Source organism: Cervus canadensis, chromosome 1, assembly GCF_019320065.1.
Source record: "Cervus canadensis isolate Bull #8, Minnesota chromosome 1, ASM1932006v1, whole genome shotgun sequence".
NCBI lineage: Eukaryota > Metazoa > Chordata > Mammalia > Artiodactyla > Cervidae > Cervus > Cervus canadensis.
The window spans coordinates 6,626,103-6,647,768 of NC_057386.1; the positions used below are offsets into that span (position 1 = coordinate 6,626,103).

Sequence of the window (21,666 nt, forward strand, 5' to 3'; positions counted from 1 at the left end):
AAAGCAGAAATGGCTCTGGAGCCAAGTGGTCCTGTCTGTGCATCTCATACACCAGCTCATACACCAGCCTCCTCCCATCACACGGGCGGGGGCACAGCCTGACTTCACTCCCTTGTGACTGGCAGCCAAACAGCAGACTCTTAGAAGTTTCCATATTCGTTGAGTGCCAGTCATGCCAGAAGTGTTGCCTTGCCAGGTACCCCATGGGGTAGACTCTCCTCGCTGTACCGATTTTGCAAATCCCTCCCCCCAACCCACACCTGCCAACAGCCCGGATAACCAGAAGTCAAAGGAGATGCTCCTGAATCTTTGGGGGAGTCACTTTCTTGCACCCTTCTCCAATCTCCCATTCCTGAAAATGCGTTCAGCTTTGTGGATCCCAATCACACATGGAAAAGCATCCAGTCTTCAGTGGGGGTATGCTCAGGCACCTCCCACCAACCCCCGTCTCCCCCTACATTCCACGAGCCAGGAGCAACTTTCCTTGAACCCGGGAGGTGAGGACTGTGGTATGGGGAGCCCAGAGCAGGGTCCCAAACTGGCAAGGAGCTTTTTACATTATTGGAATAGCAAGGGGGGTTTATAGCATGTAAGCGGCTGTGGGATCTTCCGGTCCTGCTGTGGCCTGTCTCCAGTGGGCCAGAGAAGATGTCATGTGACTCCCAAAGCTGTCAGACCTGAGAAGCAAAGGAAACTGGGGCCTGTATCCGGCCAGGCCTTTTAAATCACCCTTACCCTCAGCGACCTTCCCAGGCAGCGATACAACCTCCGACGCAGATCTGATCCTGAGACTCAGAGGTTAAGCCAGTAACTCAAAGTCACATAGGAACAGTCGAACCCAGACCTGATTAATTCCAGTATGCGATACCACGTGTTCCCTGTCTCCACACAATGATGAGTTCTAAAAGCCAGACTGACCTAGTGAAAGTTAGCCGCTCAGTCGTGTTCGACTCTTTGCGACCTTGGGGTCCTTGGGGACTGTAACTTGCCAGGCTCCTCTGTCCCTGGGGTTTTCCAGGCAAGAATACTGGAGTGGGCAGCCATTCCCTTCTCCAGGGGATCTTCTGGACCCAGGGATCCAACCTCAGTCTCCCACATTGCAGGTAGACTCTTTACCGTCTGAGCCACCAGGGAAGCCCCTAGGGCACTCAAGAAGAAAGGAAAATCCTGTGGACCCCTACATGGGTGTGGTACCCCCAATCACAGCTGTAGAGAAGGGCAGGTGTCAGCAAGTTCCTTGGCTTCCAGGAATGACTTGATGGTCCCTTATCTTCCCCTCTTCTCACCCCTATGCACGTCCCTTCCTGAAGCACCCTTTCAGCCTATGGAGAACCAGAGAAGGGAAGAAGGCTGGCCTCCGCCTTCAGCATCACCCTTTTAAGAGAACAGGTGGCAGCTCTCAGGCCTGTTTTCTCCCCAAAGGGCCTTAATTCTGGAGGGTTCATGGCAACAGCAGGTAAAAGGAACTTGCCAGCTGCTCCTCTCTCCACCCCAGGGTAGCTGGTTCCATTCTCTCTGCTGCCCCCCTCCTCTCCCAGAATCCAGGCCACCAGATGGCCCGAGCAGGCTGTGTTTATTTGGGGCCATGGACACTGCCCTTTTCCTATCACTCTGGGTCAGGCACAGAGCTGGAGCCCAGCCTTAGAGCAATGATGCCACGGGATGGTGCGTTCATTATTCATGATCCCTGAGCCGTCAACCTGGGCGAGTCCCTGGCTTTGCCTCCCTGAGCAGCTTTTCCCAGTCACCATGGAGACGCCTCTGTTCACTCTGAGGTTTTGGGACCAAGTCAGGCAGGGAGGGTCCCAGGAGACTCCCCTTAAAGCCTAGAGCCCCAAAGGCACATGTCAATTGCCATTCCCTTCCTAGTTTGGGTTTACAAAGCCAATGCTTGGGAAGTATTTCTTTTTTTTTCCCTCCAAAAGAATTTGCCTGTATTAGTGAGGCAAAGATGATAAAGCCTTGACTTGATGAGATCTCCTATTTCAAACAGCTAGCACTCCTAGGGGCATGTTTTTCTAGGTAATTATGCTCTTCCTAAAAATAGAACCTGCTATTAAGAAACAACCACTGTGTTACTAATAATCACCAACATTTATTGAGCTCTGTTTTCCTTTTACCACTCTGCCTCTCAGCAAAGCAACTGAGCTAACCTTTAACTGTTTCCAAACACTGCTGGCTCTGTTTTAAACCTTTCTCAGAGTTAGAACCTCTCAGTTTTGGAGTTCATCTTTTTTAACAGTTCTCTAAAAAGAGTTCTACTTAGCCTATCTGTAGCTGTCTGAATCTGTACCTATTTCCCCATCCTCCTCTTAGCTTCTGGCTAGAAGAATCTGCCATCTTGCTCCACAGATCCTGGGGGTGGGAGGGGGTGGAGGTGGGGTGGGAGGAGATTGCCCACTTTTAAAAATATTTCTTTCTCGACCTGCCCGCCTCTTGTCCCACCCGGTGTCTGTCATGCTGAGCCTTCTTCACAGGTGCTCCGCGGGGATCTGCTTTTAGGATATTTTGTGAATGAACCTGAAGTTACTAAAACTCACCTCTGGAGGAACTCAACTTTCAAAAACACCTTTCCAGAGAATTCCTTCTCTCAGTATCTTTTTTGAGTACCTGTGATGCGCCAGGCTCTGGGTACCGAAGATACAACAGTAAGCCACTGCCCTCCTAGAGGTGATTACGTTCTGGCTGGGAGACAGGCAACAGACAGAAAAATAAGATCGAAAGCTATGAAAGGGGGGAAAAAGGATAAAGTGGAAAAGAGTAAACGGGGTGGAGATGAACCTGGGCGGGCCTCGTTGATGCTGTGAGATTTGGGGGAAGCGGTCGAGGAGGGCACAGACTGAAAGGGAGAGAAGTGGTGTGTCTGGGGTTCTTTTCACCAGGAGGCGGCCTTGAGAGCCCGCCAACGTCTTCGCCATCGCGGCAGCTACGCTCCGGAACCAAGGAAGCCTCTAACAGGCTTCTCGTGAGGGCAACGCTGGGCGTTCTGCTCAATTCCTGCCGACCGCAGGCGCTCAAGGCCTAGCGGAACCAAAGTCCCAAGGGAAGCGCGGGCCGGCGGACCGCGAGAGGAAGAACACACCGGAAGCGGTCCCGCGAGCCGAACATGGCGGCCGCCAGATGCCTGCGCTGGGGTCTGAGCCGAGCCGAGGCCTGGCTGCTGCCGCCGCCCGTGCGCTGCTGCCACCGGGTTCTGCACAAACAGGTAGAGGGCACCGAATACCGGAGCGCCTACAGCCTGGACAAGCTCTACCCGGAATCGCGGGGCGCGGACACCGCCTGGAGGGTCCCGGTGAGCCAGGAGGGCCAGCCTGAAGGGGCGTTTCCTGGACGACGCCGGGGAGCCAGGGCCCCACGCGCGAGGCGAGCGGCTGGTCCGGGGGCAGACGCGCTCAGACGCGGCGCTTGCCGCGAGCCCAGGCCTGTTGTTAGCAACCGCGGGGTTGGGGCGGATAGCGGCACCCGGTGTCGCTTGAGGTGTGCGGGCGCCGGAGGAGCACGCTGGCTCCGCTTCTTCCAAGACCACCAACCTTTCCTCGTCCATTCGCTGTCCCTCAGGCCCAGATTCTTGTCCTCAGGGAAAACTGCCCCCCAAGGTGGACAGTTAAGGCAGGAAGCTGCCAAGTAGCTCTCTTTGAGAGCCTTTTGGCGAGTTACGCGGTCCCCGGCCTCCAGTACGCCTGAGGAAATAGGGATTCTGGTTCGTTTCCTTAGGATGCTCGCTGTGTGCAGGCGCTGTATCAGGGCCTGGGGCAGGAAAATGAGGACGCAGCCAGTTCTGTTAAGTTTCCAGCTACAGGACTAGAAGGGAGCGTTCTGTCACTCACTCACTCATTCAACAAACTTCTGTTGAGAGCATGCTGTGTACACTGCACTCTGCATGGGGATAGAGTAGTGACCAAAACACAAAAATCCTGATGCTAGTTAGCTTATCCGCTAATGAAGGGAGACCGAAAACAAATCAAAGCAGTGGTATAGCGTATGTGACAGGTACTTTGGAGAAAATAAAGCCCAGAAGGAAGAACTGCTAAGGTCGGGAGTGGGGTTACAGGTTTAAGTAGGGTAGTCTGAGGAGACCTCTGAGGTGATGCTGCAGTAAGGACCCTGAGGAAACAAGGCAGCAAGCCATGAGAAGAGGAGCGTTCCTTGTGGGGGGAACAGCAGGTGTCACCCTCTCAAGGGGTAGCATGTTCATCTGGTTCAAGGAACAGCAAGCAGGCCAGTGTGGCTGAGCAGGGGAGTCAGAGATGAAACTAAAGAGGAGAGGGGTGAGGGGAGGCCTGTTTATAGGGCTCATGGGCCTTTAGCTTTACTCTGAATGTGATGGAGGCAGAAGAGTGGAATTATCCAACTTAATTTTACAAAGATCACTCTTTCAGAGAATACACTGCAAAATGGCAAGAACAGGAAGACCAGTGAGGAGATCGCAGTAATTAGGGCAACAGATGATAAGCAGGGGGACTTCCCTGGTGGTCCAGTGGCTAAGACAATGCACTCCCAGTGCAGGGGGCCCAGGTTTGATCCCTGGTCAGAGAACTAGTAACAGATTCCACATACTGCAACTAAGACCCAGTGGGGCAAAAAAACAGCAAAAAATAATATGATAAGCAGGGTGGAAGCAATAGGAGTCATGAGACTTGGTCAGTTTCTAGGTAAGTTTTAAAGGGAAAGCCTACAGAATTTGCTAATGGATTTTCTCAGAGAAGTGTGAAATAAAAGAGGAACGGAAGTCTAGGGCCCTGAGCAATGTAAAGATTGAGTTGCCATTAATTGAGAGAGTGGCAGTAACATTCGTTTGTGCGTTCATTCACTCAACAAAAGGTTTCTTGTGCACCAACTGTGTCAGAAACTGTTTCAAGCATTGCAGATACAGCCACGATAAACTAGTTCCCACCTCATGAAGCTTAATGTTCTAACAGAAGGAGCAGACAGTAAATAAGTGAGGAAAACATGTCAGAGACTGAGAAGTACTGACTCGACCGGAGGGCTTTGACATGAGAGCCAGGGAGCTGCTTCCAGTTGTCAGGAAGGGAAGTCTTTGAGGAGGCCGGAGGTTTGAGGCATCAGTTAAGCACCTGAGAGGAGACATCAAATAGCAGTGGGCTCTGCGGGTGTGGAGTTGGAGAAAGAAGTTTGAGACAGAAATATCACCAAGGATGATACTTTCAAAGGAGATGGGTGGAAGGTTCTAGGGAAAGAGGAAGAGAAGAGGAAGGATCTCAGGGACATTTCAGTGTTTCAAGTTTGCAGAGAGCAAGCAGAGGAGAGTGAAGAAAGTCACGGGGAGGTGAGAGGAAACTGGAGAGGCCAGCTCAGAAGAGGGAAGAGCATGCTTGAAGGAGGGTGCCGCCCGGGGTCTCCAGCGATGTCGACGTGGTGTACACTGAGGATTTCACCACCCAGATCATTCTAAGATGAAAAGGGATGAAGGCAGCCAGAGCAGGGGCAGGTGAAGCCCCTTTGAGCTTGGGAGGCCAGAAGAGCCTCCAAGTGGGTGGTGTTCGCACTGGGCCCGTGGACGGGAGGATTTAAGGTCACAGAGGAACAACTCAGGAGAGATGTGGAGGCGGGAGGTCCTGGAGTGAGTATTTCAGCTTGCCACAAACCCTCAGGGCCCCTGTGCTGGTCACTGCTGAAGGCAGACACTTGGGCCACCACACTTGGGCCTGTGGTCTGCGTCTCGGGGTGGGCAGGGGGTGTTTCTCGGAGTCTCCCTGATGCCCATGTACTGTAGCCCCTTCCCTCCTCCCAGCTGCTGACGGTGCCAGCTCTAGCTGAGCGGGCTGGGGTGCAGAGCGGGTGGCAGGGAGGGCTGGAGAAGTTGGTCCCGTTTCCTGGAGGAGTGTTTCTGAGGCGGTACCTCTGGAGCCTGGGGAAGCTTTTTCTGTCATCTCAATGCAATTTAGCTGGGGACCTGAAAATAGCTTTATTACATCCGAGTTGTGGCTTTACATCATTTCCTTTTTGTCACTCTGGACCAGTTAGGGGTCGCTCAGCAGGTAATATTCACCTGACACCGTGTATGTTTCATTGCAGGACGACGCAAAGCAAGGCAACGATGACATTCCTGTAGGTGAGTGGTTTTGTTTCACAGAAAAAAACCCCGATTGTTTCCTCCCCGTGTCACGCATTCCTCCCCAGCCCAGTGAAAGTAAAGAAGCTGTCTTTGAGGGTACAGAAGGGGAGTCCTGTCAGCATTGTTGAGAAGAGGAAGGAAAAAGAAAGTGATGAGGCAGCCCCCCCCCCCCCGCCCCCGGAGCACTGGGCAGCCCCCAACACACGTGGAGAGCTCTCGATGGGCTTGTGACCTGGAACAGTCTTTACACTAGGTGAACTGGTCATTCTCTAAAAAAAAGTGGGGTACAGAAGCATCTCTGTAGTGAGCTGCCATTTGTGCTTTACTTATATATATATCTATCTGAGGCACATGTTTCTGGATGTCCACACAGATCTGAAGGATGCGGAGGGCACTGGATACCGGAGTTGCCCCGAGCAGGGAGCGGAGACAAACTTGGGAACTAGGTGTCTGGGAAACAGGAGTGGGGACTTCTCCCTGTAAACCATTTGCATAACTTCAAAGTTTTGTGCCCATTGAGCCTAAGATGTGGTCTGTAAAGAAACAAGCAGGCCCCTTGAGAGTCAAAGAGTTTCTACCCACAGACAGCGAAAGGAGAGCAGCCAAAGGCGCCAGCCCAAGGTGGCCCTTGCTCAAGGTGACCCTGAAACAAGGAGGCCAGGTGACCACGGTCTAAAGCAGAGGAGCCGGCGGCCTGCTGCTGCTCGGTGGTTTGAAGCTGGCGGTGGTGCCCTGTGGCGGGAGGAGGCAGAGAACCAGGGACAATAAGGCCCGTCTCCTGACAGCCTGGGCGGATGGGCGGGCAGCGGAAATGGCCAGTCACCCTTTTCTCCTCACCTGCCTCTGAGAGGGCCCCAGGCCTCTGCAGACACTGACGAGCCCCCCGCTGCAGAACCACAGGCATTCATCACCTGTTGGGAAAAATAAGTTTGTTTGATTTTTTCAAAGGGCAGAAAACCTCTCAGAAGCCTTCCAGAGATGCCCCCACTCCCACTGAGGCCCGCTCCCCACCAGCACAGGGCCACAGTGCCTCACCCCCCAGGGCCCCTGTAGCCACCCTCCTGAAACTTGCCCACTGCCATGCCTCCCCAGCTCTCCTCAGACACTACAAGGCTGCTTTTCATGAATTATAAAAGTAGAAGGAATGGAGAAGGAAATGGCGACCTGCTCCAGTATTCTTGCCTGGGAAATCCCAGGGACAGAGGAGCCTGGTGGGCTGCAGTCCACGGGGTCACAAAGAGTCGGACATGACATAGCAATTGAACAACACACAGTCAGGCAGATTGTGATCTGGGGAAGCACTTCCTGATGGAAACGTGGCATAAAATGGAGAGTGAAGTGACCTGGCAATATAGAATATAGGGTTTTGTTAGAAGTGAAAATTGGTGTATAGAATAATAGTTGCAGATATTCAAACAGTAAAGTCTTAGTTGCTCAGTTGTGTCCAACCCTTTGCGACCCCATGGACTAGCCCACTAGGCTCCTCCGTCCGTGGGATTCTCCAGACAAGAATACTGGAGTAGGTTGCCATGCCCTTCTCCAGGGGATCTTCCTGACCCAGGGATTGAACCTGGGTCTCCTGCATTGCAGGCAGATACTTTATGATCTGAGCTACCAGGGAAACCCATTCAAACAATGCATGGCTAAGGAAAAAAAAAAGTAGAAGAAAGCTACCTCAGTTTACAGGTTCAAAACAAAACCAAGACGCAGGGAAGCAGCGAGGCTTTGCTGGGGTCACAGAGCCAGCCTGTGCTGAGCCTGCGTTAGAAGACGGGACTCCTGGCTCCGAATGGAGTGCTCATTCACCCAGCAGGTGTTCGCGCCCACTGACCGCGGGCTCGGCCCGGGGACGCACGTGGAACGCATGAGGGAGACACACACCTGCCAGCCGGGGCGTCCGTGACCACCACGTTTCAAAATACAACTTAAATTCAATTTGTCCCTCCGTTTGGGCTTTTGAAAGAGTCCTTGCTTTAAAACAAACAGCAAAACGCGAGGGCAGTCAGATCTTAACAGAGTGTACTGAACCAGGAGTGGACAACCTGGGTCGTAATTTTACATCCTTTGCTGTCTCTGGCCTTGGGGAAATCACCTTGATGGCGTGTATTCTGTGTTTCAGATCGCTTGACGATATCTTACTGTCGGAGCAGTGGTCCTGGGGGCCAGAACGTTAACAAAGGTACGAGGTGCCTTGTTTTCTTTAGCACTTAGCCGAGAGACTTGAGGATTTCTGTGTTTATATTCATGTGGAAATAAAGGGATTTTTTTTTTTTTCAGAAGCCCAAATGCTGCCAGTTTATATAATAACCCCCTTTATTCTCTTGAATGTGGTCTGATCCGCGGACTCCCAGCTGCGGGTTGCCAGGACTGGGGTGGGTCTGGGAGTCTGAACAAAGGCACCGCACAGTGAGCTGGCGGTTCCTTCATTCCTGTGGGACTCGCTCCCCTCCCCCCGCCGCATTCTTGTCAGAACCCAGTAAATTGTGGGCATTTCATTCCTGGAAGTTTGGGGTTTTTTGTCTGTTTTCTAACTTTTTATTTTATATTGTAGTATAGCCGGTTAATAACGTGTGATAGCTTCAGTTGCACTGCAGAGACTCAGCGACACATACCCATGTATCCATTCTCTGCCGAACTCCCCTCCCGTCAGAGTTCCCTATGCTGTACCGTAGGTCCTGGTTGGTTATCCACTTACCTGGAAATTTATTTGTGTTTCTTTAATACTTACTTGGCTGTGCCAGGTCTTAGGTGTGGCACTCAGGATCTTTAGTTGTGGCATGTGGGATCTAGTTCCCTGACCGGGGATCAAACCCGGGCCCCCTGCGTTGGGAGCTCAGAGTCTTAACCCCGGACCACCCGGGGAAGTCCCAGAAGTTAATTTTTGTCCAGAAGCGCCTCACCGTCCTGGCAGGCTCATTCCACAGCCAAGTTGGTCTCCCCGAGTTCACACAGGACAGGAGCATCCCTGGGTGGGCGTCTCACCTCCCTGTGGTTCAGAGTCCGGTGGGCACCAGCCTCCCGGATGCTGAGGGTGCCCGAGCATCTCAGTGACCCGCGCTCCCTCCCCTTCTCGACAGTGAACTCCAAGGCCGAGGTCAGGTTCCACCTGGCGAGCGCCGACTGGATCGCAGAGCCCGTGCGGCAGAAGATGGCCCTCACGGTAAACCACTGGCCCCTGCTCTCCCTGTAACCCCTCACTGGCTTTGAAACCTCTTCTCTGCAGAACTCTGGTTTTGCCTTTGTTCTCCGCAGTACAAAAATAAGATCAACAGGGCAGGAGAGCTGATCCTCACCTCTGAATGCAGCCGCTATCAGTTCCGAAACCTGGCAGATTGCCTCCAGAAGATTCGAGACATGATTGCTAAGGCCAGCCAGCCAGCCACGGAGCCGTCCAAAGAAGATGCTGCACTGCAGAAACTCAGGTCCTTCAGAAAATGCCCCAGGCTTCTGTAAACCGATTCATGTGGGCGAGGGGGCCCCCCAGGGAATAAAGGAGGCGGGGGAGGCCCGAGACTGGCAGCGGGCAGACGGACCTTGAGTGGAGGCCCCAGCCTGGCACCTGCCGCCTCAACTGCCAGCTCCTCTCACCACCTTGAGAGGCACTGATTGGGCATCTGGGCGTAACTGTGTTCCTCTTTGTTTTCAGGATAGAAAACATGAATCGCGAAAGGCTCCGAAAAAAGAGAATAAATTCTGCCATCAAGACAAGCAGGAGGGTCGATGTGGACTGAAATGATCCCTCGAGCCGGCAGAGACCCTCTGCAGGGCACCCAGTTGGCTGCTGCCGGGGAGCTTGGACACCAGCAGGAGACGGGTGTCTGTTCATGTCAGTGCGCTCTGTCACATCGGAACTGTCGCAAGAATGTCCGTCGGGGATGAGGGTTGTAGGCCCTGGTCGCCGAGGTCTTTAGAGGTGATCACCATGTTGTCAAACCTGCATTATCCATTCACCGTACTAGTTGCAATAAAATTCTAAGCTCAGCAGGCTTCCCCTCCTCATTCAGAATGCGTCAGGACAGAATTCCTACCTTTTCTCTCAGTTGAAATCTGCCTGATGATTATTGACCAGCACTGACTGTACAGTCCAGAGGCGCACAGAGGGGTGAACTGTGGCGTCTGCCCTCAGGGGCACAAGGGCAGAAGGGCTGAGCCAGGTGGGCGGGCATCAGAGCTGGGCCTAGAGACGGCTGTGGAGTGTTGACCAGGAGAGAGCTGGTAGGACATGCCGGGTGAAGGGAACAGAGGGAATAAAGGAGACCAGAGAGCAGGCTGGGGTGCCAGAGCTGAGGAATCCATCAAACGGGGGATCTGTGTGGGGCCTTGTGGAGGTGGGTCTGGAGAGGGAGACAGAAGTTCATGGTGAAGAGTTGAGTTCAAGTGGAGAAGTTTAGATTCTAAGACACCTGGATACTAGGGAGCCACTGAGGGCCTTGAGTGGGAAGGAGTGTCGTGTGTTAGGTGCTATTGCAGGCTGTGGGGTTTTGGAGATAGGAAAAAAATGGGGGACTTCCCTGGGGGTCCAACAGTTAAAGACTCTGAGCTTCCACTGTAGGTGGGTGTGGGTTTGATTTCCTAGTCAGGGAACTAAGGTAACTCAACTGGTAAAGAATCCGCCCACAATGCGGGAGACCTGGGTTCCATCACTGGGTAGGGAAGATCCCCTGAAGAAGGGAAAGGCTACCCACTCCAGTGTTCTGGCCTGGAGAATTCCAGGGACTGTATTCCATGGACTGGAGAATTCCATGGGGTCACAGAGTCGGACACACAACTGAGAAACTTGCATTTCAGGGAACTAAGATCCCACATGTCATGTGATGCGGCCACAGATTTTTTAAAAAAAGGGTTGGGACTGGAAAGAGGTTCTTGAGATCCTATTGTATGGGAAAGCACCCGGTTCAGTATACCAACTGCAGATTACTCAGACTTGTATGAATTCTCAAAACGTTCTCTATTATTTTAATCTAGCTTACCCCTTTGACAGTTGACTGCACTGTGATGCTCTAAGTGCAAGATCATGAACTGTAGTAGTACGTACACTTCATGTCAGGGACCTCATCCTTCAGTGAATGTAAACAGGGGGAGTCACTGATAAATGGCTTATGAAATTGCAATGTGGAAGACGGGGTCCCTGTCCTTAAGGGACTCAGAGCCCAGTAGGGAGCTGAGGCTCACACATGAGGAAGTACAACATTCTTTGGTTCATTAATTCAACAAATACTGAATACCAGGCACTGGGTAAGGTCCTGAGGAATCAGCAGTGAACAAAAGTCCTTTCTCCCAGAGAACTCACGTTCAATCAGAATGATAAAAGCTGAGAAGCAAAATGGATTCTTGTGAGGGTAACATGACCTAAAACATGATAACACAAGGAAGGTCTAAAAAGCTTTGGGGAGTAACTGGTTCCAGCTGGAGGGTCAGTGAAGATGTACTTGAGGTGCTTCAGACGGGCCTGAAGGAGGGAAGGGCCTGGCCCTGCAAGCGCAGTAAGAAGCTCATCACCTGGAGACTCCAGTGGTGGCCCAGGCCCTGCCTGCGGTGGGGACAGTGAGCCATCGCCTGGGGAGAGCGGGCTGTGAGGCCAGCTGCCCCGGGGCCGGCTCCGGGCTTGTGGGGCCTCCGCGAAACCGCTCAGCCTCTCTGAACCTGAGCTTCTGTTGCTCTTTGGTGCAAACGCAGGAAGTCAAGAAACACCTGGAGTAACAGGCAGATTTGGCCTTGGAGTACCGAATGAAGCAGGGCAAAGGCTAACAGAGTTTTGCCAAGAGAACGCACTGGTCACAGTAAACACCCTCTTCCAACAACACAAGAGACGACTCGACACACAGACATCACCAGATGGTCAATACTGAAATCAGATTGATTATATTCTTTGCAGCTGAAGAGGGAGAAGCTCTATACAGTCAGCAAAAACAAGACCGGGAGCTGACTCAGATCATGCCCCCTTATTGCCAAATTCAGACTTAAACTGAAGGAAGTAGGGAAAACCACTAGACCATTCAGGTATGACCTAAATCAAATCCCTTATGATTATACAGTGGAAGTGAGAAATAGATTCAAGGGATTAGAGCTGATAGAGTGCCTGAAGAACTATGGACGGAGGTTCGTGACATTGTACAGGAGGCAGGGATCAAGACCATCCTCAAGAAAAAGAAACGCTAAAAGGCAAAATGGCTATCTGAGGAGGCCTTACAAATAACTGTGAGAAGAAGAGACATGAAAGGCAAAGGAGAAAAGGAAAGATATACCCATTTGAATGCAGAGTTCCAAAGAATAGCCAGGAGAGATAAGAAAGCCTTCCTCAGTGATCAGTGCAAAGAAATAGAGAAAAACAATAGAATGGGAAAGACTAGAGCTCTCTTCAAGAAAATTAAAGATACCAAGGGAACATTCATGCAAAGATGGGCACAATAAAGGACAGAAATGGTAAGGACCTAACAGAAGCAGAAGATATTAAGAAAAGGTGGCAAGAATACACAGAAGAACTATACAAAAAAGATCTTCATGACCCAGATAACCACGATGATGTGATCACTCACCTAGAGCCAGACATCCTGGAATGCAAAGTCAAGTGGGCCTTAGGAAGCATCACTACGAACAAAGATAGAGGAGGTGATGGAATTCCAGCTGAGCTATTTCAAATCCTAAAAGATGATGCTGTGAAAGTGCTGCACTCAATAAGCCAGCAAATTTGGAAAACTCAGCAGTGGCCACAGGACTAGAAAAGGTCAGTTTTCATTCCAATCCCAAAGAAAGGCAATGCCAAAGAATGCTCAAACTAGTGTACAATTGCACTCATCTCACACGCTAGTAAAGTAATGCTCAAAATTCTCCAAGCCAAGTTTCAACAATATGTGAACCGTGAACTTCCAGATGTCCAAGCCGGATTTAGAAAAGGCAGAGAAACCAGAGATCAAATTGCCAACATCTGCTGGATCATCAAAAAAGCAAGAGAGTTCCAGAAAAACATCTACTTCTGCTTTATTGAATATGCCAAAAATAATTTATTTGACTGTGTGGATCACAACAAAATGTGGAACATTCTGAAAGAGATGGGAATACCAGACCAGCTGACCTGCCTCTTGAGAAATATGTATGCAGGTCAGGAAACAACAGTTAGAACTGGACATGGAACAACAGATTGGTTCCAAATAAGGAAAGGAGTACATCAAGGCTGTATGTTGTCACCCTGCTTATTTAACTTATATGTAGAGTACATCATGAGAAACGCTGGGCTGGATGAAGCACAAGCTGGAATCAAGATTGCCAGGAGAAATAACAATAACCCCAGATATGCAGATGACACCACCCTTATGGTAGATAGTGAAGAAGAACTAAAGAGCCTCTTGATGAAAGTGAAAGAAGAGAGTGAAAAAGTTGGCTTAAAACTCAACATTCAAGAAACTAAGATCATGGCATCTGGTCACATCACTTCATGGCAAATAGATGGGGAAACAGTGGAAACAGTGACAGACTTTTTCTGGGGGTGGGGCTCCAAAATCACAGCAGATGGTGATTGCAGCCATGAAATTAAAAGACGCTTGCTCCTTGGAAGAAAAGCTATGACCAACCTAGACAGCATATTAAAAAGCAGAGACATTACTTTGCCAACAAAGGTCCATCTAGTCAAAGCTATGGTTTTTCCAGTGGTCATGTATGGATGTGAGAGTTGGACTAAAAAGAAACTGAGCACCAAAGAATTGATGCTTTTGAACTGTGGTGTTGGAGAAGACTTTTGAGAATCCCTTGAACTGCAAGGAGATCCAACCAGTCCATCCTAAAAGAAATCAGTCCTGAATGTTCATTGGAAGGACTGATGCTGAAGCTGAAACTGCAATACTTTGGCCACCTGATGCGAAGAACTGACTCATTGAAAAGACCCTGATGCTGGGAAAGATTGAAGGCAGGAGGAGAAGGGGACGACAGAGGATGAGATGGTTGTATGGCATCACTGACTCAATGGACATGAATTTGAGTAAACTCCGGGAGTTGGTGATGGACAGGGAGGCTTGGTGTGCTGCAGTCCGTGGGGCCGCAAAGAGTCGGACATGACTGAGCAACTGAACTGAACTGAACTGAGTGGCTAAGTCACGTGGAAATCTTTGCGATCCCACGGCGCGTCTACAAACTAGGAATGGTTAGTGCCGACCTCTAATAGGGTGGTAGGGTGGTGGTCATTAGTGGCGCTGAGCCTGTACCCTGGGAACGTTAGCCATGATTAATAGCCCAGTTTGACTGGAACCCAGGGGGTGAGGCGCTGCGGGAGACACGTCTGCCACCTTGAATGGGAGCCAGGTCTAGAAAAGCCTTCAATGTGACACCTAAGACATTTGACCTCTACCCCTACAGAGGCTGTCAGGGGAAGATTAATCTGACTGGGATTGGATGAGAAAAACAGCCTGCAGGGAAGTGGGCACAACTCAGTGGACAGACCCATGTGAGCAGTTAGGGGCCATCCTGGAACTGGGCCAGTGGCAGCAGTGATGGAGACAAAACAGCAGATGCAAGAGGGTTCAGAGGACAGAAGGTTGACTGACTGGAGTGAGAGCTGGTGTGTGACAAGGGGGTGGTGCTGAGCTCTGAGGCAGGGAAGTCACCAAGGGAGCAGGCTTGGGAGGCTGGTTGGATGATGGGTATGGTTTTGCCTGGGAGGAGCCACTTCATGGGCCCTGAGGAGGAATACCTACCTGGTGATGCCCAGGACGGGCAGTGAAGCAGGCGCTGGGGAGTGAGGTCAAAGCAGGGGTTGCAGGACAGAAGGGGACAAGCAGAGTCTTGGGGACGGGGAGGAGCAGTTGAAGAGGAGGCAAAGCAGGGAGACGCTAGGTAAGAAGACAGCAGCGGGAAAGCAGAGCGAGCATCCTCACGGTTTGACTCTGGACCTGGGGGCTGGGGCTGTAAGGCTCTCAGAAGACACCGGTGACATGTGACAGGGCTTGTGAGAGCATTTAAAATACAGAGGAGGGGAAAGAGAGGTGGAGAAAAGCAAAACTAGGCCAGGGGACAGCAGAGAGTGGAGCGCAGGGATGGGACCCGTCATTCAAAACAACGACAGAGCCGGTTACACAGTGAGGTCAGTCCGAAAAAAAATACTGTATACTAACGCATGTATATGAAATCTAGAAAAATGGTACTGAAGAACCTATTTGCAGGTCAGGAATAGAAACACAGATGAAAAGAGCAGACTTGTGGACACAGTGCGGGAGGAGAGGGTGGGACGAATGGAGAGTAGTGTTGAAACATACATATTACCATACGTAAAATAGATGGCCAGTGGGGAGTTGTTGTACAACACAGGGAGCTCAACCAGGTGCCTTGTGACCACCCAGAGGAGTGGGATGGGGTAGGGGGCAGGAGGGAGATACCAGAAGGAGGGGATGTATGTGTACCTATGGCTGATTCATGTCCATGTGTGGCAGAAACCAATGCAACATTGTAAAGCAATTATCCTCCAACTAAAAACATCAACAAAAAGGTGAGGGCAGAAGAATGAACATGGGTGGACCTCACAGAAAACAGTGATGAGCAACAGAGATCAGACTGTAAGAGTATGATTCCATTTACACAAAGTTCAAGTCAGGCAAAACTGCCTTATGGTGTTGAGAGTCAGGGAAGTATTTACACCGGGGCAGTGGGGAGGAGGCAGAAGGGAGCCCCCAGGGACACTGGCAAAGTTCTGTATCTCCTCCAGCCATGACCTTGAGATGTGTACACCTTACTGCATGGATGTTACACCTCAACAAGCAGACCAGTTAGTTAACTGCAAGGAGGACAGGCTCAAGGAAGGAGACTGGACCCAGCTGGGGTACATCCCTCTTTCTTGCTGGTATTATGGGTTTGTGCAGACTCTGTAAGTGGGAGAGAGAAAGAAAAAAGAACGTCTCCAAGTCCTTGAGAGCCAAGATCTCAACGCAAGCAGCAGCGGGGAGTAGACATGGACTGCCCTGGGCTGACTCTCCTTCCCTCACATTTTTCCAATAGGTGTGGATTTCAGTAGTGGGTTTTCAACATGTGTAACATTTTAAACTGTGCTTTTTCTGTATTTGTATTCCCTTTTGTATAACAGTCCTAAAGAAACAAGATATTAAAGTGTCTAGTTGGGTGGTCCATTTCTTTTCGCTCTATTTTGTATTTGCGTACGTATATATTTCTACTATCAAGACTGGAAGGATGTGTTCCTTCCGGTTGTACGTTGTTTCATGATGGGGGAGATCGTTACTGTTTCTGTTTCAGGACTCGTGCTTGAGACGTTTGTTCTCGTTCACTTCCTACACTTAGCCATGACGGTAAATTTTGGAAATGCCTAGAAACCTCAGCCTTCGCCCGCCATCCATAGTCTTAGGTGTCCGGGCAGAATCAGCGCCGGCCCCCCAGCACCCGTGTGCTTGCCGGTGCGGCTAACAGGGGGCGGCAGTTTACTTCCCACCATGTTTCTTCCTCGCTGGTTTCCGTGAGCATCCGAGGTCTCGCTTTGGCGCGGCCCGGGCACCGCATCCCTAGGCGTTTGTCTTGCTAAGCTGTTTTGCAAGGCCCGGGATCGGACCGCCTACTAGAGGCAGAGATGTCATAAAAACGAGCCGCAGGCCCCAGTGGCCTAATGGATAAGGCACTGGCCTCCTAAGCCAGGGATTGTGGGTTCGAGTCCCACCTGGGGTAAAGCACCTTTTTGGTTCTTCACTCTAGAATCCATGTGCCAATAGTTCCACCGCTCGAAGGACTCCGGACACACTAGGCTCCGGCCCGCGGGTGGAAAACCGGCTAGATCCGCAAGTAGAGAGGCCAAAGCAGGGAACGGAAGAACATCTGCCTCCCTGGAGGCCCCTGATTTTTGGACAGCGCACAGGCCGAGCGGACAAGGCGAGAGGAAGGATGCGAGGTCACCAGGGCGGGAAGAGGGGGTGAGGGACACAGCGCCGGGCCGGGACGTGCCGACTATTTGACTACAAATGAGGCCCGGATCAGCTGCACAGCAGAGGGCGAGCTGAGAGCAGGCGGGTGTTGCCCCTGAGCCCCCAGATCCCTAGGCTGCAGCCTCGGAGGCTTGTACTCTGCGGGCGCAAAAGTTAACGTAGGGCCAGGCGCGCCCACCCCGACGCCACCCCAGGTGGGACTCGAACCCACAATCCCTGGCTTAGGAGGCCAGTGCCTTATCCATTAGGCCACTGGGGCGCGACGGCCAGAGCTGACCACGTGGTTCGTGGTAACGCGCAGCGGCGCGCGCACAGGCCTCACTCGGCCCTCCGACGACGCCGGCCGGACTGCGGACCCCGTGGATCAAGGCCGGGCCCGGGAGGCCTGCAGGACAAGCTGGGGGCGCGCCTGTGGGGCCACGCGAAAAGTTAAAAGTTCACGGTGAGGCGAGACTAAGGACGATGCCGGACGGCAAGGGGCGCGGAAAGGGAACGCCTGAAGGAAGCAAGACCAGGGGATTAAGTCGTGATAGAAAGCAGGTTCGCATTTTGAACTCATGAGGAGCCGCTCGTCCAAAACGAAGCCGACCACGAAGGGACTCGAACCCTCAATCTTCTGATCCGAAGTCAGACGCCTTATCCGTTAGGCCACGCGGTCCCGAAGCCTACCGGTTCGCGAGGAGATGGTTGAGCGCACCCTCCCGGAGGCTGCGTTGGCCCGGAGAGAAAACCGTGGGCTTTTGGTTCCAGGGCGCGTCCTCGGGGCTGCAGAGCAACAGCCACACTGCGCCAGCGCCGGGGCAGCCGCGTGACCCGAGAGGTAGGGTGTCTGGCTTCGGATTAAGCGTTTGAGCCCCTTCGTGGTCAAAACGCTTTAATCCTGACAAGAAGGCGACACTCTTGCGCCGCAACCAAACCCAGCCATTGCCCTTGTTTCAGGCGCGGAGACAGTGCAGGACCCTCTCCTCGCAGCTACTTCCATCGCCTGGGGCTCGTGTCCAATCGGGCTTTGCACCTGGGAACTTCCGGGTTGGCGTCACTACGCCGGCGGCGGAGTCATATTTCAAGGGACATGTGATCCGGCGCCGTCTTCATGAAGCCCCAGTGGCCTAATGGATAAGGCACTGGCCTCCTAAGCCAGGGATTGTGGGTTCGAGTCCCATCTGGGGTGGGGGTGGATAAGCCACCGGAAGTTGTCGTTTATATCTCTGTCATGACCACGAGGAGACAAGTTTTTCTCCTAACTTCTGAGACCGGTTTTGTGTCTGTAGATGCCACTTTGCTCTTTCATTTTGATCGAGCCTGACTTTACTTTGAAAGGTAGACTGATATGAGAACAAATGGTCCCCCAATTCTTGTTGCCTCTCTGGGTTGACGTCTAAACAGTCACGTGGCGAACGGGCTCCGCCAGCTACGAATCCCTGTGCAAAAGAAGCGAGCGTGTTCAGTGCGAGTCCATCGCTGTGAAGTTAAAAGCAAACCACGCAGTAGCCACCCCCATCCCTCCCTGCCCCCCGGAGCCCCCAGCTGGAAACAGGCAGGCGGGGTCGGGGTGGGCGCTGACCAGCTCCGTGCCCTTCGTCTGAGAGCGCGCCCGCCACAATGCCCCGTGCTGCGGCGAGAAGGGGTGCAAGGAAGCTTGTGTGTGCACGCTCCTTGGACAGTGGGGGCGACAACGGCCAGTCTCTTGTGTGCACCCAAGTCCCACGGGTTAAAGATGACCCGACCCCGCTCGCATTGGGTGATCGCAGGACTGTTTAAAAAGGGATTAGCAGATAAACAAGGCCCTCCTGCTTAGCACAGGGAACTAGATTCAATATCCTATGATAAATCATAATGGAAAAGAATATGAAAAAGGATTGTGCTGGCACTCAACAGAGTATTCTAGAGTCCTCTGGCTGTTTCTAAGCTTCTAGGATTACGAGTTGGAATGGCAAGTGTCTGATAGAAAGGGTGGTGTGAGAGGGGCAGGTAGCAACTTACTATGGCCATAACCAGGGGAGAACGGAGTACCTAGAAGACCCTGCAGTAAGCAAATTGCATTTGATCTTGTGGGCAGAGGGTTTTAAGCAGAGGAATAAAATAACTATATTTGCCTTTTGAAAAGATCCCCTTGGCAGCACCTTAAAGAATGAATTAGAGACAGCACTGTAAATCAAGTATACTCCTATATATACATATATTTTAAGGAATTAGAGGTGAGGGGACTGGCAGGGAGACTGCTTAGGGAGAGACTGTGCTTCAGGGAAGAAATGACCGAACCATGAATGGAGGCAATAGCAGGTCCACAAACCATCTTTACCTGAATAAACTACAGTTGACCCTGGATCAATTTAGGGATTAGGGCTGCGGACCCATCTCAGTCAAATAAACTTGAGTCTAACTTTACACTCGGCCCTCTGCACCCGCAGGTTCAACTGACCTCAGATGGTGTATGTCTGTAGTATGTACTTAAAAAAAAAACAAAACCCACATATAAATGGTCCCAATCAGTTCCAACTTGTGTTAAGGGTCAACTGTACTTCATTAGGGATTACAAAATAGCGATTTCCCCAACATTACTTTTCTTTTCACATTTATTAACTGGAATACTTTGTAAAGGACTTTTGTCATTAACTAGGTCCATTAGTTTATCATGAAATACTTTTGTTTAAGACAGGATAAATGCATATTTTTTTTCTTCAATGCCAGTTTTTAGAGTAAGGAGTTGAAACCCTTGACATAGCCCATCTATCCATTTTTTAACTCTCCCTCTTTTTTTTTTTTTTTCAGCCACAACTTGGCTTGCAGGATTTTAGCTCCTGGACCAGGGATTGAACCCTGCTGGGCAGTGAAAGCACTGAATCCTGACCATTGGGCCTCCAAGGAAGGTCCTAACTTTTTAAGGATGGACAGCTTGTACCTGGATTTTGAGTTGACCCAATTAGAAACTTTCCCTTCTAATAGAGGTATTTACTGATTCGTAATCATCCTAAGTGTTTGGTTCTGTGTTGATGCTACTTATGTTTTTGCTGATTTCTATCTTTAACTGTTGCCATGTAGGAAGTACTTCTTTCTCTCTAGTGATCTGAGAAGCACAATCCTATTTTACTAGTGATAATTTTTCATGTAAAATCAATGCATGCTCAATGCAAAAAATTCAAACAATTCAGGATATAAAACTCAAAGTGCCCCCCCCCCCCCAAATGCTTCATAAATGCCTGGGACTGAGATAATGTTAGTTTTTCACTGTTGTTTCTTACTGTAAGTCTTCCAACACCTTCCCTCAAATGCTAGGGACCCCTCCGTTAATTTTTGATCTTGCTGCAAAGGATTTTAGTTCCCCAACCCTGATCCAACCTGCGCCCCCTGCAGTGAAAGTGAGGGGTCTTAACCATGGACAACCTGGGAAACCCCAGGGACTCCCCTCCCATTATGTTACAAAAGTTTCACAGGCCTTTCATTGATTCTTCCCTTCCTGGTTCTAACCACACTCCAAAAGATTCCGTTTTCACTTTGCATCCCTAGATCTTGAGCTGGATGGCTGGGTGCCAATTCAATGATTCACAGCAGTGGGGAGGGAGCATGTGGTACCCGTTTTGTGCATGAAAGGCCTTCTGTAGATCTTGACTGCTGAACGTCACTGATCATGACTGAAGCCGCTCTAAGTGGAACACGCCTTGCTCCCCAGTTGCATTTTACCTTCAGCTCATCCCCTGCACTATAAATTAGGGGTGACGGTGCCCCAGGCTCTATTCAGCTTGTCCTTTAAGACATTACTTTCTTGAGCGTTACCAGCCACTGTTGATCTCCTCCCATAAATTCCATCTGCAACCTCTGGCAGAAATGTCACAAAATTGTTGAAATGTGTGTCTTTTCCTCAGTAGGTTTTTTTCCTGTAGGATTTAAGCCACATCAAGTTGGATGCCTTTGCTTAGATTGCTTTCTTACTGAGAAGCTTCCCAGATTATTTCATTTCATTCTTATTACAATTCTGATGTTCATAAATGAGGAAAGGAAAAGTCTGGAGATGGCTGATTAATCTAGAACCAGCAAGTAAATGGTCAAGGGCAGGTATGAGCAGTAGGCATACAAGCTCCTCTGACTTCAAGGACAACAGCAATTTCCCCATCTAGTCTTACTTTAAACTGCCTGTATTTCCTGGCATTGCTCAGGCATCCTGCAAGGAATTCTGCTATAATTGTTTAGTCACTAAGTCATGGTTTTTCCAGTAGTCATGTACGGATGTGAGAGTTGGACCATAAAGAAAGCTGAGCACCGAAGAATGGATGCTTTTGAACTGTGTTGCTGGAGGACTCTTGAGAGTGCCTTGGACTGCAATGAGATCAAACCAGTCCATCCTAAAGGCAATCAGTCCTGAATATTCATTGGAAGGACTGATGCTGAAGCTCCAATACTTTGGCCACCTGATGTGAAGAACTGACTCATTGGAAAAGACCCTGATGCTGGGAAAGATTGAAGGCAAGTGGAGAAGGGGGTGGTTGAGGATGAGATGGTTAGATAGCATCACTGATTCAATGAATATGAATTTGAGCAAACTCCTAGAGGTGGTCAAAGATGGGGAAACCTGATGTGCTGCAGTCCATGAGGTCGCAGAGGGCCGGACACGACTGAGCTATTGAACCACCACCACCACCGCAGCCCTGGGCCCTCAGTAATTTGCTTCCTACACATCCTCACCAT

At 50.8% G+C, this 21,666-nt stretch overlaps 1 protein-coding gene, 1 long non-coding RNA gene and 4 other non-coding genes across 7 annotated transcripts; 3 read left to right on the top strand and 3 right to left on the bottom strand.

The window, feature by feature from the left end:
* Nucleotides 1-574: 574 nt before the first annotated feature.
* LOC122436541 lies at nt 575-2,923 on the bottom strand. Its single transcript, XR_006268038.1, has 3 exons — nt 2,782-2,923; nt 2,541-2,685; nt 575-677 (listed from the first exon to the last, which is right to left on the bottom strand). It is a non-coding gene; the product is annotated as an uncharacterized LOC122436541 (long non-coding RNA).
* A 139-nt stretch (nt 2,924-3,062) lies between these two features.
* MRPL58 (mitochondrial ribosomal protein L58) lies at nt 3,063-10,058 on the top strand. 2 transcript variants are annotated; one of them, XM_043460318.1, is made up of 6 exons: nt 3,063-3,292; nt 6,037-6,073; nt 8,196-8,255; nt 9,154-9,236; nt 9,329-9,498; nt 9,723-10,058. In XM_043460318.1, the coding sequence occupies exons 1-6, from the start codon at nt 3,107-3,109 to the stop codon at nt 9,805-9,807; spliced, it is 621 nt and encodes a 206-aa protein (XP_043316253.1). In that variant the 5' UTR covers nt 3,063-3,106; the 3' UTR covers nt 9,808-10,058. The 2 variants fall into 2 exon arrangements, with proteins under 2 accessions (XP_043316253.1, XP_043316262.1); XM_043460327.1 differs by having other exon boundaries at nt 3,064-3,205.
* Nucleotides 10,059-16,656: 6,598 nt separating this feature from the next.
* TRNAR-CCU lies at nt 16,657-16,729 on the top strand. Its single transcript has one exon. It is a non-coding gene; the product is annotated as a tRNA-Arg (tRNA).
* A 440-nt stretch (nt 16,730-17,169) lies between these two features.
* TRNAR-CCU lies at nt 17,170-17,242 on the bottom strand. Its single transcript has one exon. It is a non-coding gene; the product is annotated as a tRNA-Arg (tRNA).
* Nucleotides 17,243-17,568: 326 nt separating this feature from the next.
* On the bottom strand, nt 17,569-17,641 carry TRNAR-UCG. The gene has a single exon. It is a non-coding gene; the product is annotated as a tRNA-Arg (tRNA).
* Nucleotides 17,642-18,081: 440 nt separating this feature from the next.
* TRNAR-CCU lies at nt 18,082-18,154 on the top strand. Its single transcript has one exon. It is a non-coding gene; the product is annotated as a tRNA-Arg (tRNA).
* Nucleotides 18,155-21,666: the final 3,512 nt, after the last annotated feature.

What these genes read in the sequence shown, in the direction of transcription:
- MRPL58 (XM_043460318.1), top strand. Translation starts at nt 3,107, where the DNA reads ATGGCGGCCGCCAGATGCCTGCGCTGGGGTCTGAGCCGAGCCGAGGCC. An exon ending in ACACCGCCTGGAGGGTCCCG is followed by an intron (nt 3,293 to 6,036) that starts GTGAGCCAGGAG and finishes GTTTCATTGCAG; the next exon opens with GACGACGCAAAGCAAGGCAA. An exon ending in GCTGCACTGCAGAAACTCAG is followed by an intron (nt 9,499 to 9,722) that starts GTCCTTCAGAAA and finishes CTTTGTTTTCAG; the next exon opens with GATAGAAAACATGAATCGCG.